At 48.2% G+C, this 18775-nt stretch overlaps 1 protein-coding gene across 2 annotated transcripts in view; it reads left to right on the top strand.

Moving 5' to 3' along the window:
• The window catches only part of CLPTM1 (CLPTM1 regulator of GABA type A receptor forward trafficking), a 115729-nt gene that overhangs the window by 84626 nt on the left and 12328 nt on the right, over nt 1-18775 (top strand). For both annotated transcript variants that reach the window (XM_063937600.1, XM_063937599.1), the window contains exons 5-10: nt 1959-2076; nt 2197-2282; nt 2367-2487; nt 10219-10463; nt 11515-11608; nt 11711-11901. In XM_063937600.1, coding sequence (XP_063793670.1) covers nt 1959-2076; nt 2197-2282; nt 2367-2487; nt 10219-10463; nt 11515-11608; nt 11711-11901 — 855 coding nt within the window. The remainder of the gene's footprint in view (nt 1-1958; nt 2077-2196; nt 2283-2366; nt 2488-10218; nt 10464-11514; nt 11609-11710; nt 11902-18775) is intronic.

Genomic DNA, 18775 nt, shown 5'->3' with positions numbered 1-18775 from the left:
TCGATTTAAGTGTTTTTCTTCTTTGTTCTGTACGATGCTCCCGTGCTAAATAACCGGGGTCCCAGCATACGCTGGGCCGTTGGATACATCTGACCATCAGACAGTCTTCTTGGCGGTTGCTAGGGAGCCTCCGTTTTCCATTTCAGCGCACTTTACGCGCGTTGTAAGACCTTCGTGGGCGGCTGCCCGTGGGGTCTCCATGAATACTTTGTCGGGCGGCTACTTGGTCGAACCGACATTCGTTTTGTCAAATTCTACAAGTTTGACACTTTTGCGGCCTCTGCATCACAGTTTGGCCGAGCAGTTTTTACTGGACTCTCAGCGCTCTCCCACCCGTTTTTGGGAGCTCTGGGACGTCCCCATTGTAACTACACTCCAGTGGCCCCTAGTGGATGAAGGAGAAGTCAGGATTTTGGTACTTACCGATAAATCTCTTTCTCCGATTCCACAGGGGCCACTGGACGCCCGCCCAGCGCTGTTCCTCCTTGTTTTTTGCTTAAAGGTTTGCAGATCACCATATGACTGCTTGTTGAGTTCAGGCTAGCCTGGTTTTTGTCAGGTTCTGTTCCAGGTTTGGTTTGGGTTATCCTGGTTTACAGGGCGTCATTAACCTCCTCTATCTTAAGGTTTGTTTATTCCATCTCTCATCGGGCACAGTTTTACGTAGACTGGCTTGTAGGGGAGATAGTAGGGGAGGAGCTAGCCACAGTGTGAGAATTTTAAAGTGCCAGCTCCCAATTACTGCCTACTATTTCCCCATTGTAACTACACGCCAGTGGCCCCTGTGGAATCGGAGAAAGGGATTCATCGGTAAGTACCAAAATCCTGATTTTCTTTCAGAACGGTCTAAATTTTATATGTAAAGATGGTTGTCTTTGCCCTGTAGTTGTATTTCCCCATGTAATTGGCTTTCACGCCTTATTAGTAAATTTCCGATAAAGCTATAGGTAGATATTAATATAATCTAACCAAAAGTTTCTTCGTTTTAGATCTACCTATATATGTATATTTACCTATACAATATACTAATACTATTATATTATAATAAAATCGCACAGCAAATTCTGTTGCGCTTTACAATTGGAAACAGTGATAAAACAAAACTGGGTAATAACAGACAGTCATAGAGGTTGGAAGGCCCTGCTTACAAACTATAGAGAAATAGGCACTGATAAATAGGAATAAGTGTCCATCATATTACACACCAGATTGCAAAGGTTTTTGGTGGACTATATGATATGGTCACAGCAATGTTGGCCTGTCGTCAGGAGGATGGGAAAATATGTGAGAATATGTGTGGACTGTACAGTGGGGATGTAATTGGATGGGAAAGATTATGCCGTTTATGTAGGTGGTTCCGGAATTTTGATAAACTTGTCTGAAGAGGTAAATTTTCAGGGAACACTTGAAGGATTGTAGACTAGAGGAGAGTCTCATTGTGCATGAGAGGGCATTCCACAGAATGGGTGCAGCCCGAAGAAAGTCCTGCATATGTGAATGGGAGCGAATGAGTGTGGATGAGACGTAGATCTTGTGAAGAGGTCAGGTTGGGAGATATTTTGAGATAAACGAAGAGATGTACATTGGTGTAGTTTGGGTAATCTCCTTTCCTTTTATTGGCTTTGCATCTTGTTTTTATTCTTGTTTAACCTATATATCCTTATGCACACGTTGTCCTCTACAGTTTTATGACCATCATACAATTGGTGCAGGATGAGTCTGTTCTCCTGAGCAGGAAGCTTTAGTAACTAACGCTTCATGCATTGTGTAAACAGCGCTTTCCTGACCACTGTGTATATTGTTATAGCAAGCAGTGCAGCTTCCACTTATGTTATAGATTTCATTTCATATAGCTGTAGGTGACCCAAAGTGATGAAGCTCAGAGACACAGTCATGAGTTGGTGATTATGCTGATTATTTCTACGTAGTGGTGACACATTATTTCTCGTCTCTCGCAGGGAGTCCAGAACAATGGCTCTTTTTACATTCACGTATACCTGACCAAGAGCGGCTTCCACCCAGACCCCAGCCAGAAGGCTCTGCATCGGAGGCTGGCCACTGTATATACAACTCGTAGTAAGAATATATTATGTCTCTCTCTCTCTCTCTCTCTCTCTCTCTCTCTCTCTCTCTCTCTCGCCACTGTCTTCCCTCACTGAGTGGTACGATCTCTCATGTGACACCTCTTTCTTGCAGTGCTTAATAAATACAAACGCAAGCGGTTTCTCAAGACCAAGAACCTCCTGACGGGAGAGACAGAGGCTGATCCAGAAGTTATCAAGGTGGGAGGCTGTCTAGTTATCGAGCAGTCATTTACTTTGTGGTTACCTTATGCATATACTGACAGCTGTGCTCTCTCATTTCAGAGAGCTGAGGATTTCGGTCCTATCGAGATCATCTCTCACTGGCATCCAAATTTAACAATTAATATTGTTGATGACCACACTCCATGGGTGCAAGGCAGTGTCCCGCCACCTCTAGACCAATGTAAGTGAAGCTCCAATATGACATAAACACATTTGTCTTTAAGTGCACATTAATCACCATTTTTATAGTTTCCCCATGTAATACAGGAATAGATTTGTATGTAAATGTGTGCAGAAAGGATTCCTGTACATTCTGTGACTGTGTTTAATACAAAGTGGCTCAACAGTTGTCCTTGCCGCCTTTATGGGATTGTGTGTGCTCAAACTTTCTGTCGCTCCGTGCATACACACTGAGCACTTTTCCCCCCTGCCCGGCGATGTCAGCGGGGGTGAATGGCTTTCCATAGCAGGACGCTATGGAAAGCCATCCACCACGCCTTTCATCTGCTGGTAATACCAGCAGATGAACGGCGGCCGCCGGCGATGAAGCGGGAGCGCGCATCAGTGCTCATCGCCGGGGCATACACACTGGGCGGTTTTGAGCTGAAAGCAGCTCAAGACACCAAAAGTGACCTGCTTTCAGCTCAAAATCGCCCAGTGTGTATGGACCTTTAGTACCACTTGTATAACTCCCCTTCTGTGCTTCTCATAGGATTACTTTCACTTTCTTAAGACATGTAGTCTAGATGGAAGTTAGAAGGAGAACCACTAGGGCTCCTCGTGACTCAATCGAAACATCCCCTCAATTGTGTTTTTATCCTAAAAGTAAATTCTCCTCTGTAGCTTCTGTAGCCAAATTAATTTTGTCCATCCTCCTTGGCTGCGCTCGGCCTCGTTGCCCTGTGCTCCTTGGCTGCGCTCGGCCTCGTTGCCCTGTGCTCCTTGGCTACGCTCGGCCTCGTTGCCCTGTGCTCCTTGGCTGCGCTCGGCCTCGTTGCCCTGTGCTCCTTGGCTGCGCTCGGCCTCGTTGCCCTGTGCTCCTTGGCTGCGCTCGGCCTCGTTGCCCTGTGCTCCTTGGCTGCGCTCGGCCTCGTTGCCCTGCGCTCCTTGGCTGCGCTCGGCCTCGTTGCCCTGCGCTCCTTGGCTGCGCTCGGCCTCGTTGCCCTGCGCTCCTTGGCTGCGCTCGGCCTCGTTGCCCTGCGCTCCTTGGCTGCGCTCGGCCTCGTTGCCCTGCGCTCGGCCTCGTTGCCCTGCGCTCCTTGGCTGCACTTGTACCTTAGCTCTAGGGTGGGCTGAGCTAGGGGACTACTTGGCAGGTTTTAGGGAGCTGTTGAAACACAGTGGGTCCGGACCTAACTGCTTTGCGGGTGGCATGTGGTCAACGGGCCGTGTTTTGCTCATCCTTTCTCTGACGTCCTAGTGGATGCTGGGAACTCCGTAAGGACCATGGGGAATAGACGGGCTCCGCAGGAGACTGGGCACTCTAAAAGAAAGATTAGGTACTATCTGGTGTGCACTGGCTCCTCCCACCATGACCCTCCTCCAGACCTCAGTTAGATTTCTGTGCCCGGCCGAGCTGGATGCACACTAGGGGCTCTCCTGAGCTCCTAGAAAGAAAGTTTATTTTAGGTTTTTTATTTTACAGTGAGACCTGCTGGCAACAGGCTCACTGCATCGAGGGACTAAGGGGAGAAGAAGCGAACCTACCTGCTTGCAGCTAGCTTAGGCTTCTTAGGCTACTGGACACCATTAGCTCCAGAGGGATCGACCGCATGGAACTGGCCTTGGTGTTCGTTCCCGGAGCCGCGCCGCCGTCCCCCTTACAGAGCCAGAAGCAAGAAGAGGTCCGGAAAATCGGCGGCAGAAGACTTCGGTCTTCACCAAGGTAGCGCACAGCACTGCAGCTGTGCGCCATTGCTCCTCATGCACACCTCACACTCCGGTCACTGAAGGGTGCAGGGCGCTGGGGGGGGGGGTGCCCTGAGGGCAATATATGACACCTTGGCTGGCAAATCTACATCATATATAGTCCTAGAGGCTATATAGATGTAAAATTACCCTTGCCAGTATTCCAGAAAAAGCGGGAGAAAGTCAGTTGAAAAAGGGGCGGGGCTTCTTCCTCAGCACACTGGCGCCATTTTCTCTTCACAGTGCAGCTGGAAGACAGCTCCCCAGGCTCTCCCCTGTAGTTTTCAGGCTCAAAGGGTTAAAAAGAGAGGGGGGGGGGGGGGGGGGGCACAAAATTTAGGCGCAATATTGTATATACAAGCAGCTATTGGGAAAAATTCACTCAATATAGTGTTAATCCCAAAATTATATAGCGCTCTGGTGTGTGCTGGCATACTCTCTCTCTGTCTCCCCAAAGGGCTGTGTGGGGTCCTGTCCTCAGTCAGAGCATTCCCTGTGTGTGTGTGCGGTGTGTCGGTACCGCTGTGTCGACACGTTTGATGAGGAGGCTTATGTGATGGCAGAGCAGATGCCGATAAATGTGATGTCGCCCCCTGTGGGGCCGACACCAGAGTGGATGGATAGGTGGAAGGTATAAACCGACAGTGTCAACTCCTTACATAAAAGGCTGGATGACGTAACAGCTATGGGACAGCCGGCTTCTCAGCCCGCGCCTGCCCAGGCGTCTCAAAGGCCATCAGGGGCTCAAACGCCCGCTCCCTCATATGGCAGACACAGATGTCGACACGGAGTCTGACTCCAGTGTCGACGAGGTTGAGACTTATACACAATCCACTAGGAACATCCGTTACATGATCCCGGCAATAAAAAATGTGTTACACATTTCTGACATTAACCCAAGTACCACTAAAAAAGGGTTTTATGTTTGGGGAGAAAAAGCAGGCAGTGTTTTGTTCCCCCATCAAATGAGTGAATGAAGTGTGAAAAAGCGTGGGTTCCCCCGATAAGAAACTGGTAATTTCTAAAAAGTTACTGATGGCGTACCCTTTCCGGCCAGAGGATAAGTTACGCTGGGAGATATCCTCTAGGGTGGATAAGGCGCTCACACATTTGTCAAAAAAGGTGGCACTGCCGTCTTAGGATACGGCCACTTTGAAGGTACCTGCTGATAAAAAGCAGGAGGCTATCCTGAAGTCTGTATTTACACACTCAGGTACTAGACTGAGACTTGCAGATAGTGCTGCTGCAGCGTGGTCTGTAACCCTGTCAAACAGGGATACTATTTTGCGAACATAAGACGTTGTCTTATATATGAGGGATGCACAGAGGGATATTTTGCCGGCTGGCATCCAGAATTAATGCAATGTCCATTCTGTCAGGAGGGTATTAGAGACCAGACACTGGACAGGTGATGCTGACTTTAAAAGGCACATAGAGCCTTATAAGGGTGAGGAATTGTTTGGGGATGGTCTCTGGGACCTCGTATCCACAGCAACAGCTGGGAAGAAAAATTTTTACCTCAGGTTTCCTCACAGCCTAAAAAAGCACTGTATTATCAGGTACAGTCCTTTCGGCTTCAGAAAAGCAAGCGGGTCAAAGGCGCTTCCTTTCTGCACAGAGACGAGGGAAGAGGGAAAAAGCTGCACCAGTCAGCCAGTTCCCAGAATCAAAATTCTTCCCCCGCTTCCTCTGAGTCCACCGCATGACGCGGGGGCTCCACAGGCGTAGCCAGGTACGGTGGGGGGCCGCCTCAAAAATTTCAGCGATCAGTGGGCTCGCTCACAGGTGGATCCCTGTATCCTTCAAGTAGTATCTCAGGGGTACAAGCTGGAATTCGAGGCGTCCCCCCCCCCCCCCGCCGTTTCCTCAAATCTGCCTTGCCGACAACTCCCTCAGGCAGGGAGGCTGTGCTAGAGGCAATTCACAAGCTGTATTCCCAGCAGGTGATAGTCAAGGTGCCCCTACTTCAACAAGGACTGGGTTACTATTCCACACTGTTTGTGGTACCGAAACCGGACGGTTCGGTGAGACCCATTTTAAATTTGAAATCCTTGAACACATACATAAAAAAATTCAAGTTCAAGATGGAATCGCTCAGGGCGGTTATTGCAAGCCTGGAGGAGGGGGATTACATGGTATCCCTGGACATCAAGGATACTTACCTACATGTCCCCATTTACCATCCTCACCAGGAGTACCTCAGATTTGTGGTACAGGATTGCCATTACCAATTCCAAACACTGCCGTTTGGACTGTCCACGGCACCGAGGGTCTTTACCAAGGTAATGGCAGAAATGATGATACTCCTTCGAAAAAAGGGAGTTTTAATTATCCCGTACTTGGACGATCTCCTTATAAAGGCGAGGTCCAAGGAGCAGTTGTTGGTCGGAGTAGCACTATCTCGGGAAGTGCTACAACAGCACGGATGGATTCTATACATTCCAAAGTCACAGCTGGTTCCTACCACACGCCTACTGTTCCTGGGGATGGTTCTGGACACAGAACAGAAAAAAGTGTTTCTCCCGCAGGAGAAAGCCAAGGAGCTGTCATCTCTAGTCAGAGACCTCCTGAAACCAAAACAGGTATCGGTGCATCACTGCACACGAGTCCTGGGAAAAATGGTAGCTTCTTACGAAGCAAAATTCCATTCGGCAGGTTCCATGCAAGAACCTTTCAGTGGGACCTCTTGGACAAGTGGTCGGGATCGCATCTTCAGATGCATCGGCTGATAACCCTGTCTCCAAGGACCAGGGTATCTCTACTGTGGTGGCTGCAGAGTGCTCATCTTCAAGAGGGCCGCAGATTCGGCATACAGGACTGGGTCCTGGTAACCACGGATGCCAGCCTTCGAGGCTGGGGGGCAGTCACACAGGGAAGAAATTTCCAAGGACTTTGGTCAAGTCAGGAGTCGTCCCTACACATAAATATTCTGGAACTGAGGGCCATTTACAATGCCCTAAGTCTGGCAAGGCCTCTGCTTCAAAACCAGCCGGTACTGATCCAATCAGACAACATCACGGCAGTCGCCCATGTAAACCGACAGGGCGGCACAAGAAGCAGGATGGCGATGGCAGAAGCCACAAGGATTCTCCGATGGGCGGAAAATCACGTCTTAGCACTGTCAGCAGTGTTCATTCCGGGAGTGGACAACTGGGAAGCAGACTTCCTCAGCAGACACGACCTACACCCGGGAGAGTGGGGACTTCATCCAGAAGTCTTCCAACTGTTGGTAAACTGTTGGGAAAGGCCACAGGTGGACATGATGGCGTCCCGCCTAAACAAAAACTAGATATTGCGCCAGGTCAAGGGACCCTCAGGCAATAGCTGTGGACGCTCTAGTGACACCGTGGGTGTACCAGTCGGTTTATGTATTCCCTCCTCTGCCTCTCATACCAAAGGTACTGAGAATAATAAGAAAACGAGGAGTAAGAACGATACTCGTGGTTCCGGATGGGCCAAGAAGAGCTTGGTACCCAGAACTTCAAGAAATGATATCAGAGGACCCATGGCCTCTACCGCTCAGACAGGATCTGCTACAGCAGGGGCCCTGTCTGTTCCAAGACTTACCGTGGCTGCGTTTGACGGCATGGCGGTTGAATTCCGGATCCTAAAGGAAAAGGGCATTCCGGAAGAAGTCATTCCTACTCTGATAAAAGCCAGGAAAGAAGTAACCGCAAACCATTATCACCGTATTTGGCGAAAATGTTGCGTGGTGTGAGGCCAGGAAGGCCCCAACAGAGGAATTTCAGCTGGGTCGTTTTCTGCACTTCCTACAGTCAGGGGTGACTATGGGCCTAAAATTGGGTTCCATTAAGGTCCAGATTTCGGCTCTGTCAATTTTCTTCCAGAAAGAACTGGCGTCACTGCCTGGAGTTCAGACATTTGTAAAGGGAGTGCTACATATTCAGCCCCCTTTTGTGCCTCCTGTGGCACCTTGGGATCTCAACGTGGTGTTGAGTTTCTTAAAATCACATTGGTTTGAGCCACTTAAAACTGTGGATTTGAAATATCTCACGTGGAAAGTGGTCATGTTATTGGCCTTGGCTTCGGCCAGGCGTGTGTCAGAATTGGCGGCTTTGTCATGTAAAAGCCCTTATCTGATTTTCCATATGGATAGGGCAGAATTGAGGACTCGTCCCCAGTTTCTCCCTAAGGTGGTATCAGCTTTTCATTTGAACCAACCTATTGTAGTGCCTGCGGCTACTAGGGACTTGGAAGATTCCAAGTTACTGGACGTAGTCGGGGCCTTAAAAATTTATATTTCCAGGACGGCTGGAGTCAGGAAAACTGACTCGCTTTTTATCCTGTAGGCACCCAACAAAATAGGTGCTCCTGCTTCTAAGCAGACTATTGCTCGCTGAATTTGTAGCACAATTCAGCTGGAGCATTCTGCGGCTGGATTGCCGCATCCTAAATCAGTAAAAGCCCATTCCACGAGGAAAGTGGGCTCATCTTGGGCGGCTGCCCGAGGGGTCTCGGCTTTACAATTTTGCCGAGCTGCAACTTGGTCAGGGGCAAACACGTTTGCTAAATTCTACAAAATTGATACCCTGGCTGAGGAGGACCTTGAGTTCTCTCATTCGGTGCTGCAGAGTCATCCGCACTCTCCCGCCCGTTTGGGAGCTTTGGTATAATCCCCATGGTCCTTACGGAGTTCCCAGCATCCACTAGGACGTCAGAGAAAATAAGATTTTACTCACCGGTAAATCTATTTCTCGTAGTCCGTAGTGGATGCTGGGCGCCCATCCCAAGTGCGGATTGTCTGCAATACTTGTATGTAGTTATTGCCTAACTAAGGGTTATTGTTGAGCCATCTGTTGAGAGGCTCAGTTATATTTCATACTGTTAACTGGGTGTAGTATCACGAGTTATACGGTGTGATTGGTGTGGCTGGTATGAGTCTTACCCGGGATTCAAAATCCTTCCTTATTGTGTCAGCTCTTCCGGGCACAGTATCCTAACTGAGGTCTGGAGGAGGGTCATGGTGGAAGGAGCCAGTGCACACCAGATAGTACCTAATCTTTCTTTTAGAGTGCCCAGTCTCCTGCGGAGCCCGTCTATTCCCCATGGTCCTTACGGAGTTCCCAGCATCCACTACGGACTACGAGAAATAGATTTACCGGTGAGTAAAATCTTATTTTCTACTGGTATCCATTGTTTCTGTCCAGACAGACCACTTCTACCTTCATGTAATTAACACTGATCCCTTCAATTTAAGATCAAATTGCATGTACCTAAGTTCTTTCACACCAGCCATTAATATAACATGATCACTCTATTCTGATATACACCCTCAGCTCCATACCACTAATTGAGTTCTGTGCATGTTACTGACCCCATCAAACTCTTTACCATAGACTTGTACCTTAGTAGTCCATCAGTCGGTTCCCAACTATATCAGTAATTTAGCACCCACATCTTTGCATTTCTGCAGTAGTTACTGCCCCCCTCCCCACCACATATCTACATCAGTCGATAGACACATCGTAAATAGTACTTGCCCACTTTGTGGCCTGATCCCGGACATTTCCTCCATAGACATGAACCCTAAATGCACGGCCCACAACATTAAACGCCCATTTTTCCTGCTCAGAATCACACCATGTGAATTGGACCCCGGTCACTGCACAGGCTGGTGACCCAAGGAGGGAGCCTTCCTATAGTCTTCAAGCCATCCTCATACAAGAATTTCATCATTACATGCACATAGCCTATAACAGCCTCCATGTTTACTCAATTTCCATGGCTTACCACTGCGCAACAAACAGCCAAACTTTAACATTAATCCGGAGTGGAGGATCTGGATTTGTGTTTTGTTGCTGGGTGCATGATGAGCCTTTGCAGGACACGTGTGATCTATGTCCCATATTTTGCGCAAACCCTGCCTTTGCTACATTGACGTAATGATTATTAATGCTTGGTTCCACCTCCTCCTTGGCTACACTGGTGCAATGGCTCCGTCTCCTCTTTAGCTTCCCTAACGATTAAATCTCCTCCACCATAGATGTGAAATTTGATGCTGTCAGTGGTGACTACTACCCAATCTTATACTTCAACGACTACTGGAACCTTCAGAAAGATTATATCCCAGTAAACTCCAGTGTAACCAGTTTGCCCTTGCGACTGTCATTCTGTCCCCTGTCCCTGTGGCGGTGGCAGCTCTACGCAGCTCAGAACTCGCGCAGTCCCTGGAGCTTTCTTGGAGATGACATGTACGAGCAGTCAGATGAAGAGCAGGACTCTATTAAGGCAAGTGCTGGGCAACTAAGAAGTGTGTCATGTAAGGAATGGTGTAAACAATAAGATACAAGGGGGAACCCTGTACTGGAGACTGGAAACTGGGGGCTACATTGTCGAGCAATCAAGTGAGCCTGTAACCATCATGTTTATTGTAAGCTTAATCTATAGTCATGGTTCATATTCATAGGGGTATATTCAATTGAAGTCGGATCCATTCCGACATTCATTTGTCGGAATGGATCCGACAAGGGCTATTCAATGCCATCTCAATTCGACTTTAAAAAAAGTCGAATCGAGATGCGGGAGCTGAGGCGGGGGAGAGCAGCGATATAGCAGCGTAGCCGAAGGATGTGTCACAGCCGCCGCTCACGATAGCGTCCATCTGGCTCCAGCAGGTCTCGCTTGCTGGAGCCGGGTGGACGCTGCTCCGGCTATGCTGCTATAGTCACTGCTGTAGCGCGGCTCTCCCCGTCTCCCCGCTGGTCTCCCCTCTCTCCTCCTCCCTCTCCTCCTCCTCCTCCTCTGCTCCCTCATCTCAATCCAACCGTTTTTAAAGTCTGTTTTGAGATGTTTGAAAACGGTGATAAAAACGGTCGGTTTTGGCCCCGTTTTCGACAGAAGCACGCGGATTGACAGCTATTCCGCCAATCCACGTACTTTTCGACAGGTCGAATTCCTCTGCTTGTCGAATAATTTGGGGTTATATTGAATAGGTCGGAACCCCTTCCGACCTAAAAGTCGAAAACTGACGTCTTTTCGACAGACAGCAGCTTTCGACTTCAATTGAATATACCCCATAGTCTTAACAATTCACAGGGAGACAGCAACTCAGGATGGGCATCAAGCATTTTAGTACGACTCTGTTGCATTTTTTTTGGAAACATTCCTCACAGAGTGTTAGGCATTTTTTATTTAGTTCTTTTTGTTTAGTATATGCAATAAATCATAAAAAGTAACTAAAACCAGCTCTCATTCTGGCAGTCAAATGCAATGATACAAAATATGTATAGTTTCCATAGTATGTGACCAGCAAGTGTATAAATGATGATTATCTTTCTAGGTGGCTCTTTTGGAGACAAACCCCTACCTCCTTGCTCTTACCATCACTGTGTCCATTGTACACAGCATCTTTGAGTTTCTGGCTTTTAAAAATGGTACGTATTTTTCTCTGGACATAACTAGCACTAGTCAAAAGATAGTAAAAGTTCTATGTATAGTATGGTTGTTCTCATTTATTTGTTTCTTGCCTCTCTCAGACATCCAGTTCTGGAACAGTCGCCAGTCTCTGGAGGGACTCTCCGTGCGATCGGTCATCTTTGGGGTATTTCAGTCCCTTGTGGTCCTGCTTTACATCTTGGACAATGAGACCAACTTTGTGGTGCAGGTCAGCGTGGGCATCGGCTTGCTGATTGACTTCTGGAAGATCACCAAGGTTATGGATGTCAAGGTGAGGTGTCCTTTCTGTACAGGTTATGGTGTTTAGCGGTGGTTCTTAAACTCTCCTCACGGCGCACCCTACATCCCTAAGCACATGCGGTTAAATCAGTACCGCAGTCAGTTTGATAATGCTATCTATACACAAGCATACATCAGGGCTGATGGGTTGCAGTTAAAATGCCGACAGCCGACAATACCTACAGCCGGAATCCTGGCACAACTGAGCTATTCTTACTCTTGGGTGTCCACGACACCCATAGAGTGGGAATAGATACTGTGGTGAGCCACCGAGCCCGCAGCGTGGCGAGCGCAGAGAAGCCCACAAGGGGGCTCTTAGCGCTCGCCCAGCTGCCGGCATTTTGACGGACGGGATGCCACTGTTGGGATATTGACAGTTGGCATCCCGTCCGCCGGTAAATAGTATGTATTCCGGGCTGATAGGGTATCTTGAGGTCTGCTGGTGTATTGGGTGCCATACCCTTACTTTCTGTAGCCTTTCCTTAAATATTTTAACATAGGACCCTCCATAGATTTGTACTTGAGAGCTGTCAGATTTTTGCTTGGAGATGTTAACCTGGAAACCATTTTCTATTACCTTTAGTCACGGACTATAATCTGCGAATAGACCTCCCTGTTATCTGCAGCAGACCGTTTCCCTTCATCTGTTTATATATTACACTTTTACGAATACAGAATAAACAAAGACACTTCATACAATTTTGCTTTGTGTGTAAGTTCTCTGTGTAAAAGGAACTGCATCACCTACTGTATAATCCCGGTGAGGCTGTATTTGCTAAACTCTTAGAAGTGTTTTATTTTATTTTTTATTACATCTACATTTATTGTTTCTTCACATGCATAAATAGCAGCCTCATATCTTGATTTTTAATATAAGTGCTTCTGTTTATGTAAGTTATTAGCGGTTAGCCATGAAAAGGCCTTACTGTTCTGTGCGAGGCGTGTATAGTAGGATAAGGCGTTTTGGTGACTGGGCCACCCCAAGTCGTAGTGCCACTATAGTCTATCCTTCATGGTAGCACATTATGTTCTCTTGAAGGGTTGTGTGGGTTTACAAACTCCTGACCCTTATTTCCTGGTTTCCCAGATGTTTAGTTTCAGATCCCAAACATGGAAGTCGTAGCTGGGTATTATCAGAGACAACATCATTTGCTCCCAATATTAGCATTGGCCTTATGTGTCATTTTTAAAGCTTGCAGTTGTATAGAATCTAGTATCTCCTGTCTGAGGCGTAATGCACTAATCCTGTGGACAACCATGTTAGGATGCAGTGGTGGTATATAGAGACGTGAGCTGTCCTTTGTATTTCTGCCCCTTTATGCTCACTGCGGTGCCTCAAAAATAGCCTTCCAGTCAGGGCATTAGTTTATCCTATATAATAAAGAGCTAATGCTGCTCAATGGGGGAAATGTAAGTGTTTTGCAAACCGGTGGCCCCTGATAGACAAATTCAAGTGTTGCTCCATTTGGGCACCCACAGCCGTCAGCTCTGACATTACTGTTATGATGTTCCATCATGTTGACGGGCTGGTAACTAGTCCGATAAACTTACTAAATGTTTGCGTGTATATTTGTAATGGCTACTAGTGCCTCATCTGTAAAACCACTTCTGCTAGGGTAGTGATGGAATGTAGTGCCTCATTAAGGATTTATTGATTGCTTATCCTGCTTCAATTTAAAATCCCTAAAAGTGTGGTCCCAATAAAGATTATCCAGCTCACATTAGATCACTGATGGTTACTGAAGAAGCTGATTGAAAGATGGGACCTGAGAGTAAAATATGGGGGCAGATTTATTAAGCCTGGTGAAGTGATAAAATGGAAGGTGATAAAGCACCAGCCAGTCAGCGCCTAACTGTCATTTCTTTTTCATCCACTAGGGGTCACTGGAGTACTCTTGGGATATGGACGGGCTTCCGTAGGAACACAGCACTGAATATTTAAATTTAGTAACACTCCACCCCTCCATATCCCTGAGCACTTACTCAGTGTTTTTTCTGTGCTGAACGTGGCAACACATGCTTAGCTGAAGTCACGGTTTTGTTGAAGAAACTTTTATTTATTTTTATTTTTATTTTTTCTACTGTTTGACCACATCCCTGTCCCCCTTCCAAAAGGCAGGGTCAGGGATAGTGCAGCTGCTGATTGCAGCACGGGCGTGTCGGGCCTCTCTGAAAGAGCTCCCTCACAGCCCTCACATCCTCCTGCACTGGCTGGCCGGCGCTTACTGAAAAGCCCCGTCGGAGCCTCCGCACGTCTGCAGGAGTGAGGTATGTGAAACGGGGCGGTCAGCTCCCGCTGCCGCCCCGACGTGTGGAGACATAGTGCTGGGTGACGGCAAGGAGCGGCTCTCCCCTCTCAGCCTCCGGCATCTTCCCGCTCAGGCGCCCGCCCATTCCACCCCGCTCAGGCGGCCGCACGTTCGTCCACAGACCTCCGTGCAGGCACCGCGGCTCTCTCCACTCAGGCGCCCGCACGTTCGTCACAGACCTCCGTGCAGGCGCAGCGGCTCTCCCCTCTCAGGCGCCCGCACGTTCGGCCACAGACCTCCGTGCAGGCGCAGCGGCTCTATCCACTCAGGCGCCCACACGTTCGGCCACAGACCTCCGTGCAGGCGCCGCGGCTCTCCCCGCTCAGGTACCCGCCCGTTAGGCCACAGCCTCCGGCCAGGCACCTCGGAACAGCAGCGCTACCTTGGTAGCTGACACGCTATATATAGGAGCCCACCGCTGGGACACACGTAGCGCTCTACGATACCCGCTGGGGGCCCACACGCTGCGCTGCCGCTGTAATAAGATAAACAGCCATTACAGGGGGGACATATCAGTGAAATACTGCAGCAGCAGAGGGATTGTTACAGTATAATCAGTGAATGCACTGTGATTATGTGTATAAGTATAGCAGGGCAGCCATTTTTAACAGCTTCCTGTGTCTTCCTCTGTGATTCCAGAACGTTCCTGTCCTACATCTCTTCTCCACCGGAGGCGCAGGGGTGTTCGTGGGAATTTGGGATCAAATTTCATAGTACTGGCCACGTGTATTGCACTGGGCCAGATATATATACAGAGCCACCTTATTGCTATTTTACTGAGTCGTGCAGGTGTCTGTGTTTTGTGTATTGTATTGTCTGTCGCCATAATGAGTAAGGCACCAGCAAAAACTAAAAAGCATATTTGCAAAGTATGTGGCAGTGTGTTACCGGTTGGATCTACCACATGTAACGTATGTTTTGTGGATTCCGTTCAGAATACCATTTCTGCTCCGGTTTTGCAACCAATTTCATCACCGGACCCTCCGTGGGGTATGTTAGTAAATGTACTGGAGAAATTTCAGACTGAAATGACCGCTGCTCGTCTGGAGCGAGAAACGCTAAGATCTGAGTCTAGGGTGAGACCGCCAGAACTACCGGAGGCGTCTCAGCCTTGCGTAGGGTCCAAATCCATTTTGGGCAAACGGGATAATTTTCATATGTCTTATGATTTTCCAGTGTCTGCTATGTTGCAGTCTGACGATTCCATCCCAGACCTCACGGAACACGATGAGGGGGAGGAGGGCGAAGTGGAGTCAGACGGCGAGGATGTTAACAGTTCCGGCATTGATGATCTCATCAGAGCGGTACGGCAGTCGCTAAGGTTTCCTGAAGCTGAGCAGCCTCTCACCAATGATCAGGTCATATTTACTAAACGACGGAAGACGCCAGTAAGTTTTCCTGTGTCGGATTCTCTAAATCAGATGTTAGTAGAATCCAGACAGAATCCAGATAAACGGTTTTCTATACCTCGCAGATTTAAGTCTAGTTATCCGTTTCCAGAATCGGTAACGGGTACATGGGAGAATCCACCAATAGTTGATTCTTCAGTGTCAAAGCTTACCAAGAAATTAACCATACCAGTGCCATCAGCTACTACGCTTAAAGATCCGTCAGATCGTAAGATAGAAACTATGCTTAAATCCATGTATGTAGCAGCAGGTGTGATGCTAAGACCTGGATTGGTTGGCATTTGGGTCACTAAGGCGCTCATAATATGGCTTACAGAACTCAAATCGGCTTTACATGACGAAAACCTGATAATTCAGGTGAATCAAATGATTGAGGCTGTAGAGTATCTCTGTACAGCGTCTACTGACGTCTGTCAGCTCACTTCTCGTATTTCATCTTCGCTAGTTACGGCACGAAGAGCACTCTACCTGCGTACTTATCAAGCGGAGGCAGAGGTCAAACGAAGTATAGAGGCGTTGCCTTACGATGGCAAGAAGTTGTTTGGTCCAGAATTGGACGCATGGATTAAGGAGGCTACGGGAGGTAAGTCTGTGTTCTTACCATTGCCTCCACCTGCGCCAAGAAGAAGGTACGCTGGACCTTCGTTCAAATCCTTTAGACCTCAGCCCTTTCGAGGACGTGGCAGAGGATCAGCCACGCCTGCTAGACGTGGTCGAGGACGTGGTTTCCATCAAACCAACACAACTCGCCAAGACGCTAAGGTTACCGACAAGCCAGTGGCATGACGGGTTACCAGCCCATCTCGGTTCTCCAATTGTGGGAGCACGCCTTCAGACGTTCCATGGGGCGTGGTTCCACACATCCGCGGAGGGCTGGATTCGCAATTTAGTGTTAAAAGGTTACAAAATAGAGTTCGACTGTCTGCCGCCTCTGCGGTTTTTCAAGACAGGATTGCCTCTGTCGGACGACAAGAGGAGAGTTTTGCAAATTGCCATTCAGTCCTTACTGGATTCGGCAGTGTTGATTCCGGTCCCTGTACACCAACAGGGTCAGGGTTATTATTCAAGCCTGTTTGTGGTCCCGAAGCCGGATGGCTCAGTCAGACCAATATTGAACTTAAAGGGCCTCAATCAGTACGTAACTTACTACAGATTCAAAATGGAGTCTCTACGGTCGGTGATTGCGGGGTTAGAGACCAAGGAATTTATGATTGCGCTAGACCTCAAGGATGCGTACTTACACATTCCAATTTGGCAGCCTCATCAGAAATTCTTACGATTTGCAATACGCCAGAACCATTACCAGTTTCAGGCTCTGCCGTTTGGCCTGTCATCAGCGCCTCGGGTATTCACCAAAGTAATGTCTGTGATGATAGCTCACCTCAGATCCCTGGGAGTGACGATAGTTCCGTATTTAGACGATCTGCTCATCAAAGCTCCGTCTCAACAGATACTTACCCAACATGCGCTGCTAACTTACAATGTATTGGTTCACCACGGTTGGATTGTCAATTTCAAGAAATCACATCTGATTCCGTCTCAACGCCTTCAGTTCCTAGGTATGATTCTCGATACGGTCAATCAAAGGATTTACCTACCACAACAGAAAGTACAAATGCTACGCCATCTAGTACAATTAGTACTCAAACCACGCACAGTGTCAGTACACTTGTGCATTCGCCTGTTAGGCACAATGGTGGCAGCTTTCGAGGCGCTTCAGTTCGGGAGATTTCACTCTCGTCCATTTCAGCTGAACGTGCTTGCCCAGTGGTCGGGCTCGCATCTGCAGATTCACCACAGAGTGAGGTTGTCACCAATAGCAAGAGTTTCTCTGCTATGGTGGCTCAAGGAACACAATTTAACCGCAGGAAGACGGTTCGGAGTTTGCAATTGGATAATTCTAACTACGGACGCCAGTCTCAGAGGTTGGGGAGCGGTAATTCAAAATTGTCAGCTCCAGGGTCTCTGGGCGGATCACGAAAAATTGCTGTCAATAAATGTTCTAGAACTCCGCGCGATTTTCAATGCGCTACGACAAGCGGTGCACATGGTTCGCTCTCAGCCTGTCCAAGTGCAGTCGGACAATGCGACAGCGGTCGCATACATCAACAAACAAGGAGGAACGAGAAGCCGCATGGCAATGCGGGAAGTAGCTCGAATCCTCAATTGGGCAGAATACCACCAGGTGATATTGTCGGCCGTGTTCATTCCGGGAGTGGACAACTGGGAAGCGGATTATCTCAGTCGTCGGGATCTTCACCCAGGCGAATGGTCATTAAATCCAGAAGTGTTTCACATGTTGGTTCAGCGATGGGGTTATCCTCAGGTGGACCTGATGGCATCTCGACACAATCATCAAACGCCCCAGTATGTGTCCAGAACAAGAGATCCAAAGGCAGTCGCGGTGGATGCTCTCACTGTCGCGTGGCCGTACAGTCTGGTGTATCTGTTTCCACCGTTTCCGCTGCTCCCTCTGGTGCTAAAACGGATCAAAGGAGAGTCGCTCACAGTCATACTAGTGGCGCCTCATTGGCCTCGGAGAGCTTGGTTCTCGGATCTTCGAGGATTACTCGCAGACGATCCGTGGCCGCTCCCGATACGTCCAGACCTGTTACAACAGGGTCCTTTTCTTTACCCCGATTTAGCGCGGCTGCGTTTGACGGGGTGGCTGTTGAGACCGCCCTCTTAAAAAGAGAGGGCATTCCAGATTCAGTTATACCAACCATGTTACGAGCTAGGAAGCCGGTTACGGCAGCTCATTATTACAGAATATGGCGTGCCTATATAGGTTGGTGTGAAGCTCGGAAATTTCCGACATCAGCTTTCAAGTTATGCCGCCTTTTGTTGTTTCTACAATCAGGCTTAGATGGAGGTTTGCGTTTATCTACACTAAAGGTGCAGGTATCTGCTTTGTCAATTTACTTTCAAAGACGATTGGCTCTATTGCCGTCTATACGCACCTTTCTCCAAGGTGTAATCAGGGTACAGCCTCCTTTCATTCCACCTACAGCGCCATGGGACTTGAATCTGGTTTTGGAGTTCTTACAGTCTTCATATTTTGAACCCTTACAACAAGTGGATATAAAGTTTCTCACTTGGAAAACAATTTTTCTCTTAGCCTTAGCTTCGGCAAGGCGTGTTTCGGATT

The sequence above is a fragment of the Pseudophryne corroboree genome, chromosome 8 (genome assembly GCF_028390025.1).
Source record: "Pseudophryne corroboree isolate aPseCor3 chromosome 8, aPseCor3.hap2, whole genome shotgun sequence".
NCBI classification, from domain to species: Eukaryota; Metazoa; Chordata; class Amphibia; order Anura; family Myobatrachidae; genus Pseudophryne; species Pseudophryne corroboree.
Note: the sequence above shows the minus strand (reverse complement) of the source record. Positions and strands in the feature narration are given on the sequence as shown.